General features: G+C 39.1%; 2 protein-coding genes across 2 annotated transcripts in view; one reads left to right on the top strand and one right to left on the bottom strand.

The window, feature by feature from the left end:
* LOC137285088 (zinc finger protein ubi-d4-like) overlaps window positions 1-18,844 on the top strand; it is a 283,874-nt gene that overhangs the window by 171,980 nt on the left and 93,050 nt on the right. The gene's annotated exons all lie outside the window — the stretch shown is intronic.
* On the bottom strand, window positions 17,835-18,359 carry LOC137283981 (CHRNA7-FAM7A fusion protein-like). Its single transcript, XM_067815648.1, has one exon. It carries the CDS (start codon window positions 18,357-18,359, stop codon window positions 17,835-17,837), a length of 525 nt encoding a protein of 174 aa, XP_067671749.1.

Here is an 18,844-nt window from a genome sequence, read left to right as displayed (position 1 = left end):
CAGTCTATACGTCGAGGCTGATGAGCCTTCTCTCAACCAACGCCGTATAAAATCTTTACAGTACATTACAAAATTAGCTTCTAATGAGTCTAATCCTGCACTTAATTGTGTCTTTAATCCTCTTTATGAGGATTTGTATAACAAAACGTCTTCCCGTCTTCCGCCTCTTGGGCTCAGAATTAAGCCATTTCTTGCTGCTTCTAGTATTGAGCTGGAAACTATAGCTCCCTCCCGACTTCTTTCTTCTCCTCCTTGGCAATTGGTTAGGCCCCAAGTGGACCTAACATTAACTACATTTAAAAAATCAGAAACTAATGAATTACAATACAAACAAGAATATAATCAATTAAAACATAAATATAGCAAATATAAATCCTTATTTACAGATGGGTCCAAGGACGATGGCGCAGTGTCTTGTGCCACTGTCATTGGATCCAGAGCAATATCTTCTAGATTACCAGGCCACAGTTCTATTTTTACAGCTGAGATAAAACCTTACATTGGTTATACCCAATTGGGTTGTCAGTCCAGATTTGAAGAGGTTATTTTACGACGGTGTCGTATTGGACACACTAGATATACTCATGCGTACCTGGTGAAAGGTGAGGATCCTCCGTTTTGTATCCCTGGTGATGACAGAGTCACGGTCAAGCATATATTGCTTGACTGTGTTGAATTCTCCATCACAAGGGATAAATATTTTACAGTTAAAACAATGAAGGATCTTTTAACAGCGTTAATTCTCATTTAATTATAGGTTTTTAAAAAGAAATTGATTTTTGGGTTGAAATTTGAGCAGTATGTTGTGTAAGTAGGTGTATTTTAATGATTGGTAGTTTGAATTAGTAACTTGAATTGTTGGTGGCTGTACCCTCAAAGGGGGTTGAAGTATTGTAAAATTATTGTCATAAGTACATAAGTCCAAAAACATTCAAAGTAAATTCTAAATTTCCAGGTTTTTAATCGTAGTATAAGTGGTTTTTTTTATTGTATGGTTAGATTTCCGAAATTGCTAACGGCTGAGGGGATGATGTAAATCCAGCTAGGGTCCATGCAGGTAGCAAAGGTACTGTAAGTCCCCATGGTCCCTAGTATGGTGATCTACCTTCAGTTGTTATCAATCTATAGCCCAGTTTTATATTGTATTGTTCTCCATAGATAAATTGTTTTAGGCACAGCTACTAGTTTTACATTCTTTTCTGTGATGTTCTAGTTGTTTTACTGTCCTTCGTCGACAGGTTTTTATACTACTCATATGTTCCATTTTAATGTCACGATATGGCTGAGATATTGCCGATGTGACGTTAAATATTAATTCACTCACTCAGTCTTAGTCAAACAGAACGTTATTCATAGATCTTTGACCTTATATTTAGTCTTCAGACATTTGCAGTGCCGCTCACTTCACAAGTTGCATATACTTTATGCTCTTTACATTTTTCTCCGCCTTCAATCTTTCAGAAGACTGACCTTCAGTCTTTATATGATGAAATTACCAAAACCTTGTATTACTATGAGGGGCACGTAAATGGCCACATCACACTTATAGGGCGGTACAACTACTAACGCTTTTATTGTAAATTATTGGAAGAGTTCTGTTCAGATAATGATTTATGCATATATAATGACGGCTCTAGGAACAATGTCTAGGAACTTATTCTGAACTTGATTTATCAATGACAGATTGGAACCTACTGAATGAATTTTAACGGTCACTTCACGATGACCTCTGTGGATGTGAATATTTCCTTACAATTCTAATACCTGGGAACCCATCTGATATGATGTAACTTCTGAAAGGCTAATTGGCCTTTGTATCAAACGCTGTGTTGTGGCAGACTTAAACCTGAACTATTTATAGAAAGTCCTGATCCTATGAAGGATTTCTTTCATGAACAATATAATATTGCAAGTGAGTGTATACCCAAATCCTCTGCAATTCCACACAGTCGAAAGCCATGGTTCAACGATGAATGCAACCAATTTGGGAGGGCAAGGAAAACAGCAGAAAAGTATTTCCGGCGCCACCTTATGGTGCACAATTTAAATCATTTTAAGATTTAAATGGTAAAGCGCGGCGGACCTTTAAAATGAATAAATGCCAATCTTGGAAGAAATTTGTCTCCAAAATAACAACGCCCATATCTAAAGTGTCTACAGAAAATTAAATGTAAAGGTACTAAATCTAGTGGCCATCATCTAAAACATGGAGATCAATTACTTTGTGATAAATCAGAATAAACTGGGTGAAACTCTTGATAAACATTCTTCCCTTCTAATTATGTGCCTGAATTCCAACAATATCAAAAACAACAAGAAAGGAAACCTAATAGTAGGAATAGAAATGAGGGTCTGTGCGGTATTCATCTACATTTCAGGGGTTAAACTATTTGGTTTACAGGTTTGTACAAACCTGAAATCGCGAAAGCTGTTGAGAAAAATGATTGCTATATGTTCTCACAATCTACTATGACTTAGTTTTGTCTCCTGCTTTGCCTAGTTTCCGAGTTACAACCCTTGTTTTCATAGACGATTCTGTCAAAATCACTTGGTGTCGCTAGGCTGTAATCCGTGTTAGGTGGTATAAACCTACACGTTATTTGTCATTATTCACTTGATGCTCAGTTAATGAATTTATAACAGGTATAATTAACGCCACTTAGATTACCCGACAAAGGCCCCCATTTGGCATTTGTTTGTCTGGATTGATCAAAGGATTAACCGATAACACACTGATTGATTAATTACTTTTATGGGGATTTAAATGGGGGTGTTTGTCAAAAAGGTAGTGTTTATGTATGTACATTTACTAATCTATACTGAATACACTCTGTCGTGTCTGTCTCTATGTAAAACAACACCCTTCTTTCAAAGGATTAACCGCAAATACATTGATTGATTGCTCATTATTGGCTAATTAAATAACTTTTTAAAAAGAATGACGCCCAGTATGCAATTAGTTGCCAGATGTGCTATCTTGGGTAACCAGTGAAACTATACAGCAATGTGAAAACCTGAAACGATACATCACGTTTTCGTATATTAGACTGTTAAAAGACACATGACTTGGGAAATCTGCAGATGAATTATATATCACTTGTTTTTGTGGATATTGATGGATACATTCCTCGAAGAAGGTCATAGCCTGACATTGTTCCTATAACTTTAATTTTAATATTTGCATTTTTGTTTTTAATAAGTTGTCGTAGCTTTCAACAGAATCATTGTTTTCGTCTTTAAGTGTAATGATGCAGACGACATACACTAGGGCGTGCGTGCGAATTATGATTCATGTAGGAAAATTATGAAATGTCTAGATATTACATTCCTGTTATACATTCGCAGATAGCCTCTTTTTATTTAGTTTCAAAATGCATACAAGTATGCATATAAAGTAATTAGGATTATGAGACCAAGTATAAAGACGTATATTGACAAGTGTCTACATACTGGTGAGTGAACGTTACAAACCAAGTAAATTTAGCAAGTGAAGAAATTTATCGCGCAGTATTTTCACTTCGACCCCGACCTCGCTTAGGTTATGTTACAGGTTGTGTCATGCAAACTCCTTTTGGTAATGATTCAAATATATATTTATGTAGTTTTGATTTTCTAACTTGATGAGAACAAACCATACATAATCTCATTAATTCAAATGGATTTGACTTCACGGTTTTCAAAAATGGTGGCGCCCTGTCTTGGGATGAATGCTATTTAAGTTTGTTTTCACCGACTTACAAAAGGACAATTACTTTCTACTGGTAGTAAAATATGTATTTTATTGATGGACAATAGGATTTTACATGACATTGCTTATAACATAACAATTTCACTCTTGGAAGTGAGGTGGAGGTCAATATAACATTGCTTGCAATATAAATGTCACTTCGACCCCCACCTCCTTATGATAAAAGTTGTGTCATGCAAAATCCTTTTGGCCATGATTCAAATGCATATTTAACTACCAGTAAAGAGTAGTTTTGACTTTCTTACTTGATGAGAACAAATCATTATCTCAATAATTCTAACGGACCTTAGCCCGTGACTTCACGATTTTCAAAAATGGAGGCGTCCTGTCTGAGGATGAATGCTATTTAAGTTTGTTTTCACCGACTTACAAAATCGAAATTATTTTCTACTGGTAGTAAAATATGTATTGCATTGATGGACATTATTATTTTACATGACATTGCTTATAACAAAACAATTTCACTCTTGGAATCGGTCAATATAATTGGTCAATATAAGATTACTTACAATAATATTGTCACTTCGACCACAACCTCGTTTCCGAGGAAGAAAGCGTTATATCCATGCAAAATCCTTTTGGTCAGCAATATGTAGTAAGCAGTCTTGATTTTATAAACTCGGTGAAACTTGAACTCCATTTTCTATCCTGGAAGCGTGGCAGGGGGCGAACCATCCGATTTAGTATATACCACAGGCTTCCACAACGCTCACTTCGCACACAACCAATTTCAGCACAAACTACGGAGTCTGGTGGAAATCTGTGCATAGTGACACCATCACCCGACCCCAAGGAACAATTGACGGCAACACAACAATTCGGCATGTCTTTGGTGATGTCGAGAAATCAGCAAAATGACGAGCTTCCTACACATTTTCTATACATTTAACTGGAAATCGTTCCTTCTATGACGTTACTGTAGGTTTCTGGCGACAGAGTTACGTAACCCGTCTGCGGTTTCGTTTGCTGGCGAGAGAGAAGGAGACGGATTTTTAGCAACTTTTAAGCGCTTGGTATTAATTAACCACAACGTTTGTTTGTCTTTTTAAAATGGTGTTTCGTTTATGACTAACCAAACGTCTTTCATATGCAGTGATAAAAAGAGTTTAGTGGTCCTTTACATTGCTTCGGATTGCGAGGCCGTTTGCCTCAATTCATATCAAACTGCGTCCGCGTGGGTTCTACCCTGTCCGATCAGGATTAGGGTGTTCCACAAGGCAGTATTTTGCCTGTCACACTATTTAGTATAAGGATAAATAGTATATCAAAAGCGTTAAACGATTTAATTGATGGATCACTATTTCTGGATGAATTTAATATTTCTTGTTGCAGTAAAAATATGCGTAGTATTGTTATAGTGTCTACTTCAGGACAGCCATGTCCAAATATTTCTACAGACCAAAAACTATGTAGCCAGGCTATATGATATTTAGTTATTATTATTATTATTCTGCAATCTTGATCTTTCTCACTACCGCAGAGTACATTGTTTTGTCAGCTACCTTGTTCCTCTTTGTCACTTCCATTAATTACTGTAAATGACATTTATGGCCTTTATTGGTCATCCCCCTTGGCTGTGTCTGTCATCACAACAACTGTAGAAGGAAGTACTATTGTTTCTCTAGATGTCCATTGTTGAATCGTTGCTTGTCCATTGTTGTTAAAAACTGTATATATATGTATGCTCTAATCTATACTAGACGTGAGAGATGAGAGGTGAGATGTGAGTGTGGAGACCAGCATTTCGACTGTCTTTGTAGGGACGACCGCGAGCAGGATTATGCCGCTCGCAGGAAGGGCCCTGGGGTTGAGCTGGAAGTCCGCTCACCTCATTCATGTATACTTCTTTGTCATGTCTTGTGAAACCAACTAAAGAAGTTTGAACTAAACTATGCCTTCGTCTCACCAACGTAATATTCATTCATCTCACACACCAAGCCGATGTCTACAGGCACCCGTTGACAACTGGTGTTAGAATCCGGATAGAGTAACTTTTTAGCTTACTCCCGATCTTGAAACCTCTCTATTTGCCTACCATTAACATCATGTATCAAGGATGATTCCCCAAGTTCTACGTCAAAACGAAGAGATTGCAAGCAAACATGGTCAATGAACACTGCCATCTTGAATGGAGCATCATACAGCAACCACCTAATGGACAACCCACAAGTTAAGGATGGAACAGCAAGATATGACAGACCAAGAAAGTAGGTGCGTCTCTCCCGTGGAGATCGTGTATTCATCCAGAAGCCACCTTATGAACATCTTCAACATGAACATTGTGTACAAGACAGCTCATTAGGACTTACTTATCTGCGTGTAGGTAAATGAACTGAGTGCAGGATATCCAATGTATTATTGTTGCTAAGTGCAACCAGGTATGTTTGATCACAGATCAGTACATTACTACCTTCTTATGTCTATACCATATTGTATTTCGAGCATGTGAACATTGATTACTTATATAGATACAGAATGAAGTCAGAATAGGAATATTGTTTTCTCCAGATACGCATAACAACATTTTTATCATGTGTAAATATTAAGGCATTAACAGCAAAGAAATATTCAGCATTTTAGAATTTTGAAGTCAGAGTAGGGTTTTTATTAATACTTCTTTATTGGGCTTAGCACCCACAATATATGGGCAAGCTCTGTCAACGATGCAGGAATAGCCCCCATTGTAGGAGTATTATTTTTTTTTATTGGGCATAGCACCCACACTTTATGGGCAAGCTCCGTCACAGACACGGGAAGAGCACCCATCATTATTAAAAGGGCAACAGTACCCACAAGTACCGTCTGCGTCGCGCGGTAAAGTATGACTCCTGGTTTCAACTTTCTAAATGTGAAATATTTGCTGAGATGTTTAATGCATACTTTCATGATGCTAATTATTACCATTATTTGGTACTGAGCCTCACCACAAAGCCAGACTTCAGATTTGAATATCCTGCTCAGACTTTGAAATATTTCTTGAAACTGTCCTAAGTAGCCAATACCCGAATGTGAAATGTACATTGCAATGATCTTATGATTATTTTTCTGGTGTCAAATTGACAAGATGATCACTCTCTTACCGTCGATGCATAGATATATTTGCTGCACGGGATGTCAACGACATCAAGAATCACTTTACCGTGATTATGTACTGATTCGCACTGTTGGTATTTACAAAGCTTCACTCCTATCAATATGAACTCAATTTATTTAAGCTTGGGGTCCAAGCTTTACGGAACAGGGGGAACTTGTTATAGTGTCTACTTCAGGACAGCCATGTCCAAATATTTCTACAGACCAAAAACTATGTAGCCAGGCTATATGATATTTAGTTATTATTATTATTCTGAAATCTTGATCTTTATCACTACCGCAGAGTACATTGTTTTGTCAGCTACCTTGTACCTCTTTGTCACTTCCATTAATTACTGTAAATGACATTTATGGCCTTTATTGGTCATCCCCCTTGGCTGTGTCTGTCATCACAACAACTGTAGAAGGAAGTACTATTGTTTCTCTAGATGTCCATTGTTGAATCGTTGCTTGTCCATTGTTGTTAAAAACTGTATATATATATGTATGCTCTAATCTATACTAGACGTGAGAGATGAGAGGTGAGATGTGAGTGTGGAGACCAGCATTTCGACTGTCTTTGTAGGGACGACCGCGAGCAGCATTATGCCGCTCGCAGGAAGGGCCCTGGGGTTGAGCTGGAAGTCCGCTCACCTCATTCATGTATACTTCTTTGTCATGTCTTGTGAAACCAACTAAAGAAGTTTGAACTAAACTATGCCTTCGTCTCACCAACGTATTCATCATTTGTCTTCGTCAAAGTATTGCATGTATGTAATTCTCCAGTCATTCTATACATGAGCCGATCCGAAGTCGACGCACCAACCATATATGGACACGTTGACAGTATTGAACGGCAACTGCAGTTGTGTTTAAACAAAATGTATAGATTGTATCTTGAAAATGGCGCTAGATTTTCCAAGTAAAAAACTAATTGTATACACTTTTTCAAAAAAAATATATGCAGCGTAAGGACGAAAATTATAAGGGCCCAGAAATCGGTTAAAAGGGTCAAGGAGGCCAAGTTCTTGGGTCTAATTTTCGACCCCTACTTAACTTGCCTTCGGGATATCGAATCCTTGATATCTACACCTCTCCCATACCTAAACAGATCACTTATCCGTTCGAAGCGTGACTGTGGCTCCGACCCGTGAAGTCCCGTCGAAGAATAGGCCTTCAGCAACCCAGGCTTGCTATAAAATTCGACTATGCTTGTCGTAAGAGGCGACTAACTGGATCGGGTGGTAAACCTTGCTGACTTGGTTGAGACATGGCATCGGTTCCCAGTTGCGCAGATCTATGCTTATGTTGTTGATCACCGGCTTGTCTGGTCCAGACTCGATTATTTACAGACTTTTTATTCAACATTTTCAGCGCTACTCGTGGTAGATCAGACCGATCTTCGCCTCCATTGCCACTTCCAGCTTCCGGTTCAACGGAGAAAAGGAACAGCAGGGTATTTTTCCATTCGTAACTACTCACCTCTTTCCGTAACCTGCACGCCATCCGGCTTGCCGGAATGACACGAGTAGTCACGAATGGGTATTATTCCGTACATAGGTTAGGAAATGTGAGAGCACAACCAAGTGAGGAAGCGGGAGCGTGCCTTTGATGGTGGTGATATTTTATTTTGAGATGAAAAATATTTTTGGATCGGAAGAGAGGAAAGTACGTTGCCAACCTTTGCTCGATTCGCGCGCATATATGAAGAATGGTCATTTTCTCTATGCTGCGCAACCCCGTTTGAGCTACAATTTGCCTGTGCTCTTATCCAACGCTAAACAAAATTATCTGTACAATAGGTCACAAAATTATATTCTAACAGGTGTATTCCTACATGTGATCTTTCGCCCTCTTCACAAGGATTTGTATAACAAAAAGTCTTCTCTTGTTCCGCCTCTTGGGCTCAGAATTAAGTCTATTTATTGCTGCTGCCGGCCTTGAGCTTGGCATTTATTTAGACCAGAAGTTGACCTAACCACAGGCAAACTGTAGCGCAAATGGGTTGCGCAGCAAATAGAATATGACAAGTCTTCTTGTATGCGAGGTTGGCAACTAACTTCCCTCTCTTCCGATCGAAAATTATTTTTCATGTCAAAATAAAATATCGTCATCATCAATAGGTACACTTCCATTTCCTCACTTGGTTTTTGCTGTCGGATTTCCAACCATATGTTTGATAATTACTCACGTGAAATATGTTTTTGTCAACATCTTAAGCACCACTCGTGGTATTCAGATCGTTCTTCGCCTCCATTACCCCTGTCAGCTTTCACGTAAGTAATTGTTCAACATGGGTTTGGAGATATGAGAGCACACCCCAGTGAAGAAATAGGTGTATACCTTTGGTGGTGGCGATATTTTATTTTGACATGAAAAGTATCTTTTAATCGAAGCGAGGAAAGTACGTTGCCAACATTTGATGGCTTCGCTCGCATGTAAGAAGAATGGTAATTTTCCATTTGCGCTACAGTGACCTAACACTGAAAACTTATAAAAAAATCGGACACAAATGAATTACAGTGTGAACAACAATGTAATCAACTGAAAAGTAAATGAAGTACATACAAATCGTTCTTTACTGATGGGTCTAAGGATGGTGGCGCAGTTGCTTGTGTCGCTGTGACTGGATCCAAAACAATACCTTCACGATTGCCCGATATGAACTTCATAGCAGAAGCAAACGTCATATTAAAAGCTCTTAAATATGTTAGCAAACATCGTGAACATAAACAATACATAATCTTTCCGATTCTCTTTATTCCTTCAGGCCAGTAAACATCTTTCTTGTAAACACCCACTTTAAATTGAAATTATTGAATTGTATAATGATCTTGCTACTAGCCAATCCGATATGGTCTTTTGTTGCTTACCCAGCCATGTTGGTATGTCTGGTAACACAAAGGCCGATTTTGCTTCCAAGGCAGCACTCATCAAATCTGTGACACCACTTCTCATCTCACATTCTGATTACAGAGCTAACATTAGAACTCACATCCGTGACCCGATGCAGAAGGCGTGGGGCACCCAGGTAGGTATCAACACATTACATGAAATAAAACCCTGTATTGGTTGCACATACTGGGGTTGTCAATCCAGGTTTGAAAAGGTCATTATGCTACGATGTCGCATTGGCCACACAAGATATATGCACGAATATAGACTAAAAGGTGAGAATCCTCCCTCTTGTCTCCCTTGAGATGAAAGAATCACGGTCAAGCATACCCTATATAATGCTATACAATGTCATTATTACTTGTTCTCGTCACGACATGGCTGTATTATTGCCGATGTGACGATAAATATTAACCCACTCATTCACTGACTCTCTTTACACTGACAAGACCGTTCACTTAATAGTGTGACAAACCCATTTCTGGTGTGTCCGGCTGTGATATTGCTGCCTTAAACTAAACTCACTAACTCACTTTACAGTGCCGATATTGAGTTAAAAAAGAAGCTTCACAAAATGTAATTTTAAAAAATAATGAATAATTCTTCTCTGATGATGCATCGATGTATCCGAAATGGGATCCCTATCTTTCGACTCTAGAAAAACGTTAGCAAACCCACTCAAACCCATCCAAATGACGTTAGTGCCAAATCAGGTTTTGCAAGTGCAGTCGATCACGTGATTTTCGCATGGAATATTTTAAACCTCACTTTTAAAGGTACTTCAAATGCCAAATTGTCAAATGTGCAACGCGAACGTGCCGTTGGCATGTTGCAATCGGGAAAATCAGTTATTGACGTCGCAAGAGCAATGGGATGCAGCCGTCGAACTGTGTATGACTTACGAGGCGACAACAAACTGGCACCACGTCTGATCGCCCAAAGTCGGGTAGTCCACATGTGACGTCACGAGCAGAAGACCTTCAAATCGTCCTACGTCACCTACGTGACAGATTTCTGCCGGCTACACGAACCGGGGCTGAGATGTTTAGAGGTCGACTGCCCTCACATTCGAAATCGGTTGCGGGCTGCCAGTCTCCATTCTCGACGTCCATATCGTGGGCCAATATTGACGCCGGTTCATCAACGTCAACGTCTGTTGTGGGCTCAACGTCACCTCCGATGGACCGAGAGAGACTGGAATCGAGTCGTCTTTAGCGATGAATGCAGGTTTACCCTCAGATTCGCGGACGTTAGGAATAGAGTCTTGAGACGACGTCGTGAACGGTATGCCCAATGTTGTGTACAGGACGTCGACAGATTCGGGGGCAGAAGTTGCATGGTGTGGGGTGCTTTCTGTGGGAACAACCGTTCCCGACTGGTCTTCCGTGGAAACCTCACAACTGCTGCTTACCGCGACCAGGGGGTGATCACCCCTGAACTTGTTACTTTCATGGAGAGAAAGAGACAATCTAAAGAAAAACAGAATTATACAACAAAATTTCCGATCCTTTCGGTAACGCTGATTTCACTGAGATATTATGTATTTCGTTTCTATGCAAAACATTTCGTTTGACACTATATGTGGGAAATCAGTTTTCTCTTGTTCATTAACGGAATTTTCAAAATAGCCTTAATTCACGTTGATCCGAGTTTGCTTTGATTTCAAAATACATAATGAGACGTATTTTCCAGAGCACCATGCGTTGTTTGGAAAACACTTTACAATTCCCAAATTCAGTTAGATAGGAATATCATGATGTGTTTCTCAGCTGAGGATAATGGAAGGTTCAATAGTTAGATGTCTTGTCAAGTGTTCAGTACACATTCCCTTATTAAGTATAATTGACGGCTTCATATTCTAACAAAAGCTGGTAAACACCACGGTCATCACACAGCGATTGAGCAAGCTCAAGATACTGTATCAGTCGATGATGATACCCATAATCAGCTGCTGAAACATTTGCCTGAATCGTGTCACACTGCTAGGTATCAAAATCAACAAGCCGTCCAAGGTTATAAATGATTCAATGGATGGGTCGAGTTTTGGGGATGATTTTAATATTTCATGCGTACTAATGTGTTTAAATAAAATAATAAATAATCTATAATAATAAATAACGGCTTTTAATTTTCAAAGCAAGAAACTGACTACATACACTTCTGTAGAAGGATCCAGAACTATGTTTAAATGTCAAGGAGGCCAAGGTCTTGGTTCTAATTTTCGACTCATATTTGACTTTTTCGGCATATCAAAATTCAAAGTCCTGTGTATAAGCAATACAGAATCTTTTCAGACTTGCTTTCGTGCATTCATGCTGTTAAAAATCTTTCTTACAAACATCCACTCTTAATTGAATTCCTTAATTTATACAATGATCTTGCTACAAATTATACGAAATCGTCTTTTATTGATTGCCCAGCCACGTTGGCATGTCTGATCTTACTGCTAAGGCCGCACTCAACAAATCTGTGACACCACTTCCTGTTCCGTACTCAGAGTATTAAGCTACAATTAGATGATCTGTATTAGATGATATCCGTGATCTGATGCAGAAGTGTGACACTAAAGTAGGTACTAATATATTACATGTTTAAAAACCCTATATTGGTTACACCTATTGAGGTTGTCAGTCCAGCGACGATGTCGCATTAGCCACACAAGACATACTCGCGAATATTTATTGAAAGGTGAGGATCCTTGTACCTGCTTGACTATGTTGAATATTCCATAACACGGGATAAATATTTTAATGGTAAATTAGATGTTCCATTAAATTGCTTTTTCCCAAGAGACGTTGATTCATACTGACTGATATGTTTTGCAGATAGATGTATTTTATAATTGGTACGGTTCAGATTAGTAACTCAGATTGTCAAAATTTATTTATTGGAATGCGAGGCAAATCGTTTTGTAGCCATCGTTAGATTTTGCAAACGACACAAGAAAAGCAAATATAGAGTTCCAGTGGGGTACATTGGAAGTAATAAAAGACCGCTTAGCTATTCATTATTTATGCTCAAGGCGCAACAAACACCGATTGTGGTGGATGGTGACAATGCAGAAAGAAAATGAACTGAAAGTCCTTCGTTGACAGTTTCTTTTAAACTTATCATTAGTTACTGTGTATACCAATTACTTGTTCTCGTCACGGTATGGCTGAAATATTGCCTATGTGATGATAACTTTTGACTCACTCACATAATTGATATCACAGATGCCACAAAGTCATATATCAATGTCTGTGAAGGTGTCAATACCGCTGGGTCATTACGTGACCCACTGCACTGTACAAACACAAAGGGACAAACTGTCGCATATACATATACTTGGGACTCACGCATTTATTTCTCAGGTCAGCCTCACAACAACTGCGTTTTGCAGTACGACCTGCGAAGGTCAAGGTTAGTATATTCAGTAATCCATGCTTGTCGTAAGAGGAGCCTAATGATCTCGGGTTTCTCATGCTCGCTCACTTGGTTGACACATGTCATCGATTCACAATTGCACAGATCGATGCTTATGCCGTTTATCACAGGATTGTCTCATATATCCTGACGCGATTATTTACAGTTGGAACAATGCTGAGTACACTCACTCAGTCACTCGTTTTACAGTATACTGACTATGATGAAGGTGACGCTGCAATTCACAAAAATATCTCTCAAGTATCACATCCAGGGTAAGAAATTGATCTCTGAAACAAAAACCTATATGTTTCATTCAGTTTGATTCCTTTTAAGTATGCTAGAATTATATGGTTGGAAACTTTGGTAGAAAGTCCACATTAAGTAGAAACAGCGTCATGAAAACGTTGGTTAAATATGGGAAAGGTCAACACATTAAAACACAACGTGCTTGATGGTAATTTGTCTATGGCATGGGATGGAAAATGGCGTATCTTGTCCTTTCAACGGAAAGGAATGTGTATAGTAACTATGTCCGATACGGCATCATTGAAGAACAACCTCATCTTGACGACTTGGTCCTGTAAATGGTCCAGTATTGGATTTGATGGAATGAATCTTATTTGAGGCTGGACCATTCTTTGACATACTGTCAAATAGCAGGTTTGGGGTCAGTAAAAGGGAAATTAGTGTTGGTAACGACATGTAAAGCTTTTCCAGCTACGGAATCTGCAAGAGTTACCTCTTATACCAGAGTCGCTTGGAAGCCAACAAAACAAAGTCCATAGATATGTCTAGATTGTGACTTACAATTTTGTCCTAATATGGGTGATTATGTTTATGGTTTTTGATTGCCTGTAAACTGGGCAAATTATGGGGAAAAGGATAAAATTGTTGTGTCGACACATCACAGCAGCTGCTGACACCTTATTGCCATCCTTTGATTCATCTGTGTAAGGCTTTGGTAAGAAGAGTAGCTATCTGTAAGTTCTAAAAATGCTCGTGGGTACAATGCAGTATTTGTTTTGTCATATCTAAATGAACATCCGGCTGTATGGACTGCCAAAGCGGTATATCTGAAAAGTTAAATGCTGATACATTCTCAAACTTTGAAGAAGTATTCTTGATACGGGACTGCATACCAGGAGGTGGAATTGATTTTCGTTTACTAGCATATAAATCATTATAGGAAGGATTCAATACACAGTTGAAAGTAGGGTTAGATGAATTTGAGTGAAGTGAAGCATTACATTGAAGTTTAGTTTGTTCAGGGAGACTATATAAGGATATATATGTTGAAGGTTTGTCCATGGTTTGTTCCACCAACATACTCTCGATTGGGGACGTTCTTATTGCCCCCAATCCTGACATGGAAATGACCGTAAACAGTACAAACTATCTGAATACTAAATGGTGAAATTGCTGTCATGGGATGTTTTAGTAAACGGCAATGCAAATAAAATTGCCATAGATTGACTGACGGATGCTCTTACCACTCAGTCTCAGGGAGAAGGTGTTATCATGAGCAACAAGGGCTGCTGATACCTTCCATCTTTTGATCCATCTGTGGAAAGGCCTTTGTAATAGAAGTATCTATATTTAATTTGTAAGAATGTTTGTCCGTACAATAAGGTATTTGTAACAGCTTTCTTTCAGTCTTGTCATATCTAAATAAACATCCGGCTGTATGGAACTGCAAAGGCGGTATTTCTTGAATGTCAGGAGGTAACACACCAAGGGCACCGAGAACAATGGGCAGCCTGATAACAGTGTAATTAGGACACAGGCGAAACATTTAAAAGGCGAGTTCCGTATACTTAGCATGCTTTACCTGAATCTTCACTTAGCTGTGAACAGTGATAGAAAATTAAATGATATAAATATATTCACTGGCTTTATCCAAAAGAAGATCAGGTTTGTTGACAGAAACTCTTCCGAGGCTGTACATGGGCCTATTCCACTATGTTTGAAAACATCATTTTCCATTACGCCCTAGACATGTTCCGGGTCGTACTTCGGAGTCAAAGCCACAGTCATGACGAGGGCGGTGGTAAAAGTAACGAGCCATGTCATAATGTCTTTAAAGATATGCCGGGCCAAGGAAGGGCATCCTCTGAAAAGTTATTTGACAGTCTCTATAAATTAATTACATATTCGACATTTCATGTTTATATTTTCATTAGGAATCAGATTCTTGAGATCGCAAGTGGGATGTGAATGGTCCTGAGCAGCAAAAAGGAAGCTCTCAGTTTCACATTTGAGATCAGCCGGTTTCATCCAGGTGAAGGAGTCGTTTGCATTGATAATCTGTTCCACACACTGTATGTACACACCATGCAAATACGTCTCAGAAAGCTTCCGAACAAAGGACCTTCTTTGAACAAACTTGATGAATAACACGCCTTAAATATTGCGCCGCTCAGCAGTGCACCACAGACAACAAAATCAACCTGAAATTTCAGATTCTGTCCAACTCCAACAACCTTGGCAGTCTTAAATACCTGTGGAATTCCTTGTTTTGATCATGAGTCTTGACATACATCATTAGAGGATCATCCGATAAATAAATATGTGCGAAAGTACACAACAAAATTCTGTCATGAAGAGCCTTTACATTAATCAAACCCAGACCTTCAGAATTGATTGGCATATTTAAACGAATAAGAGAGGAACGAGGGTGGTGGGTTCTGTTATCAGACGTGATCCTTCTGGTCAGGCGGTCAAGACTCTGGATGTCTTGTTTTGTCCAATCAACTACTCTAAACGAACATGAGAGGACTGGCACTGTAAACGTATTGGTGGCTTTGACTTTGTTTCGAGTATTTAGCTCTGTGCTCTAAATTTTCTGTAAATGGGCTTTATACTAGAAGTTTCTCCTGAATCTGGGCCTTCTTGAGCTTGTCTCGAACTTGTATTACACCACAGGTGTAGCATATGCCGAAACATTGCCGATATGACTAAATTTGATCTCACTCACTAGTTTGGACCGGATGAGTGATCTGTATAAGTGTACGTATTGCTTGGTCCTCTCCCTACTCAGAATTCAAAACAATTTCAGCAAGTCAAGTGCCTTTGGACATTCTATTTTGAAGTATTTGAGTATGAGGAAGACAGGTAAAATGGTAGTCGAACGTCAGACCCAAGATCTTCTTGACAACTTTGATGGGAGTTCCATTTAAAAATAGCTGTGAGTCTCAAGGAGTGACTTTGATGGGAGTACCATATAAAAAGAGCTTTGGGTCTTAAGGAGATTCATATTTACGGTAGACATATATACAAGAAAATTTTGATTTCGAAAATGTAAAACCAGTTTCAAGACACATATATTCATTGTATCTAAACACGACTACAGCTGAGTTTCAAAAGTATGCATACTTTTACCACGACAAGAAACAGTAAAAGCCTTCACAAAAAGTCATTCACTGATTGAATTATTTAAAACCGTTGACAAAATGTTGATCGTGATACTGAACAATGTTACAGAGGAAATACTGCCTTGTGGGACGACAGTCTGATCCTGATTATACCAATTAAATAGGGTTCACTCCACACGGACCTGAAACTGTCTGTCATTTAAAAAGAGGTAAACGGCCTCGTATTCCAAACGCTTGTAAAATCTTTAACATGGGCATACTTCCATGTCGTCGTGTGCCTTTTCTAGATCGAAAAAGACCGATACTGCATATTGGTTATTACTATATATATATTCTAGATATTCTAAACTCACTAAATAATCGATGATATTTCTGCTTTTATTGAATTCTAATATGTGACTTTATTACTATTTTCATAAATGGATACAGCGGACATAAAAGGTCATAAATCATCACATATTTCAGCGGAAGCAAACACAGCACCACAGTCAAGCTGATTCTTGTAAACCGATCAGTAAGGTAAAACCAACCACTTGGGGACATATAAATTCCACATGCACGTCCCTGTATAACGTTTTCAATTGATATCGTCATTTCTCATGATGTAAGGTTTCCTTTCCACAATGATAACCACAGAGACAGTTCTCCTTGAAAGGAAAGAAAAACCCACTTTGCATTACAACCAAAAGTAACATAAACTGACAACAGATAAGCAATCGTGTCAGTGAGGATATATGCTGACATACAGCTCTGATGTTCCAGAACTCCAGTTCATACGCTTTCCAAGTTGGTGTGTATGTGCACTGTGGGAGTATCATACTACCACCAAGACATCCATGCATTCATGAAACCTGCGGGTGCTTTTCGACACCAAACTGGGACATACACCAAACTGGGATATGTTTGTGTTTGAAGGTTCGTTGCGTAACGTTCTGATGTTTCACGGTCAGGTCGTGGTGTACCCCACGAACATCCAACACAGTTGGGACTGGACAAAACCTCCATCAAGGGGAACTATATCTATGTCATGTAAAAACCAAGCAAATCATTCAGGCGCGTACATGAGCTGAACACACCCCTTATAGGACTAGGCCATCATTGCACACGTCATACGTAAGCGGTAACAGCATACACGGCTATCAGATGTATAGCAAATAGGCGGCTAGATTCTAAGCATTTTTAGTAGTGAACACAAGCAAAGGTATTGGACGTATGGTCTGGTAAAATGTATTTAAACATCTCTCATATATGACGGTAGTACAGTGTCATGTACAGATTCCAGTGTCATGATAACACTAACCTATTACCTTGTCGAATGAGACTATGGAGTCAGAAAACAGTCAGCTCAATACAGCAAGTACAGTGAGGAAAACGACGCCGAGACTGATATTCAGGAAGAGGAACACCCTCAGGCACATGGCTTCAAGCCTAGTGGACACATCCTTCCAGGTTGGATCCGCTGTGTATGTGTGGGGATTCACATCGCCTGCAGGATCAGTAGATAGTTTGCTTTTGGAACATTTACATTTCCACAAAACTGCACATTTTTGCAGCACTTGGGGCACCTTTCCTCGGTAGTTGTGGAATCTGAGGATGAGAATCATCATGGCCACTGAGAGGGAGCTGAGGGTGAGGAGACTGGTCAAGTAGATGGTCAGGTAGGAAGTCTGTTGGGATGTTCTGGGCATCTCGTTGGTCATCTGAGTCAGGAACACGCCGAAGGAGAGTAGGATTGTCATGGAGAGAGCTACTTTGTCTCCATAATCCATGGGCAGTGCAAACACCAGGGAGCTGAGAAGTGATAACAGTGTGATGGGGATTATCAGGTAGTAGACATAGTATGATGGTTGGCGTGTCATGGTCATTTCGACAACTAGTCGAGGGTAGATATGTTTTAAAGGAAATGTTTTTATGTTTCGTAACTGCCATAATCCATTTTCACCCATACGGTAGGCATTCATTTGATTCGGAAGTGGTGTTAATTTAACTTTGTCCGACTTTGACACCCACGTTGAAAGAACAAGATTACACACCTGTGTATCAAAGGGAAAATGTACAATGTCCAGGTCACATTGGCTCTTGAAGAGATCACCGTGGTCCCAGGTTACTTTTCCAGTATGTTTCACGCATATAGGTGTATGTTGCAAATTGAACAGTTTCATTCCTGTAACTGAATTTATCAACATCAAATCAGGGGTCCAGATTCTTTGATTTGATATGTATATTTCCTCTGTACCATTGAAATCGGAAACATTCCACTTCAATGAAAAGTCCACCCAGCTGAATCTGAACCATCCACTGGTGGTGAATGATTGTCGCTGTTCATCAATTTCAACTATTTGAGATTGGG

The sequence above is a fragment of the Haliotis asinina genome, chromosome 5 (genome assembly GCF_037392515.1).
Source record: "Haliotis asinina isolate JCU_RB_2024 chromosome 5, JCU_Hal_asi_v2, whole genome shotgun sequence".
NCBI classification, from domain to species: Eukaryota; Metazoa; Mollusca; class Gastropoda; order Lepetellida; family Haliotidae; genus Haliotis; species Haliotis asinina.
Note: the sequence above shows the minus strand (reverse complement) of the source record. Positions and strands in the feature narration are given on the sequence as shown.

Coding starts and splice junctions, on each gene's coding strand:
- LOC137283981 (XM_067815648.1), bottom strand. CDS start 18,359: ATGACCATGACACGCCAACCATCATACTATGTCTACTACCTGATAATC.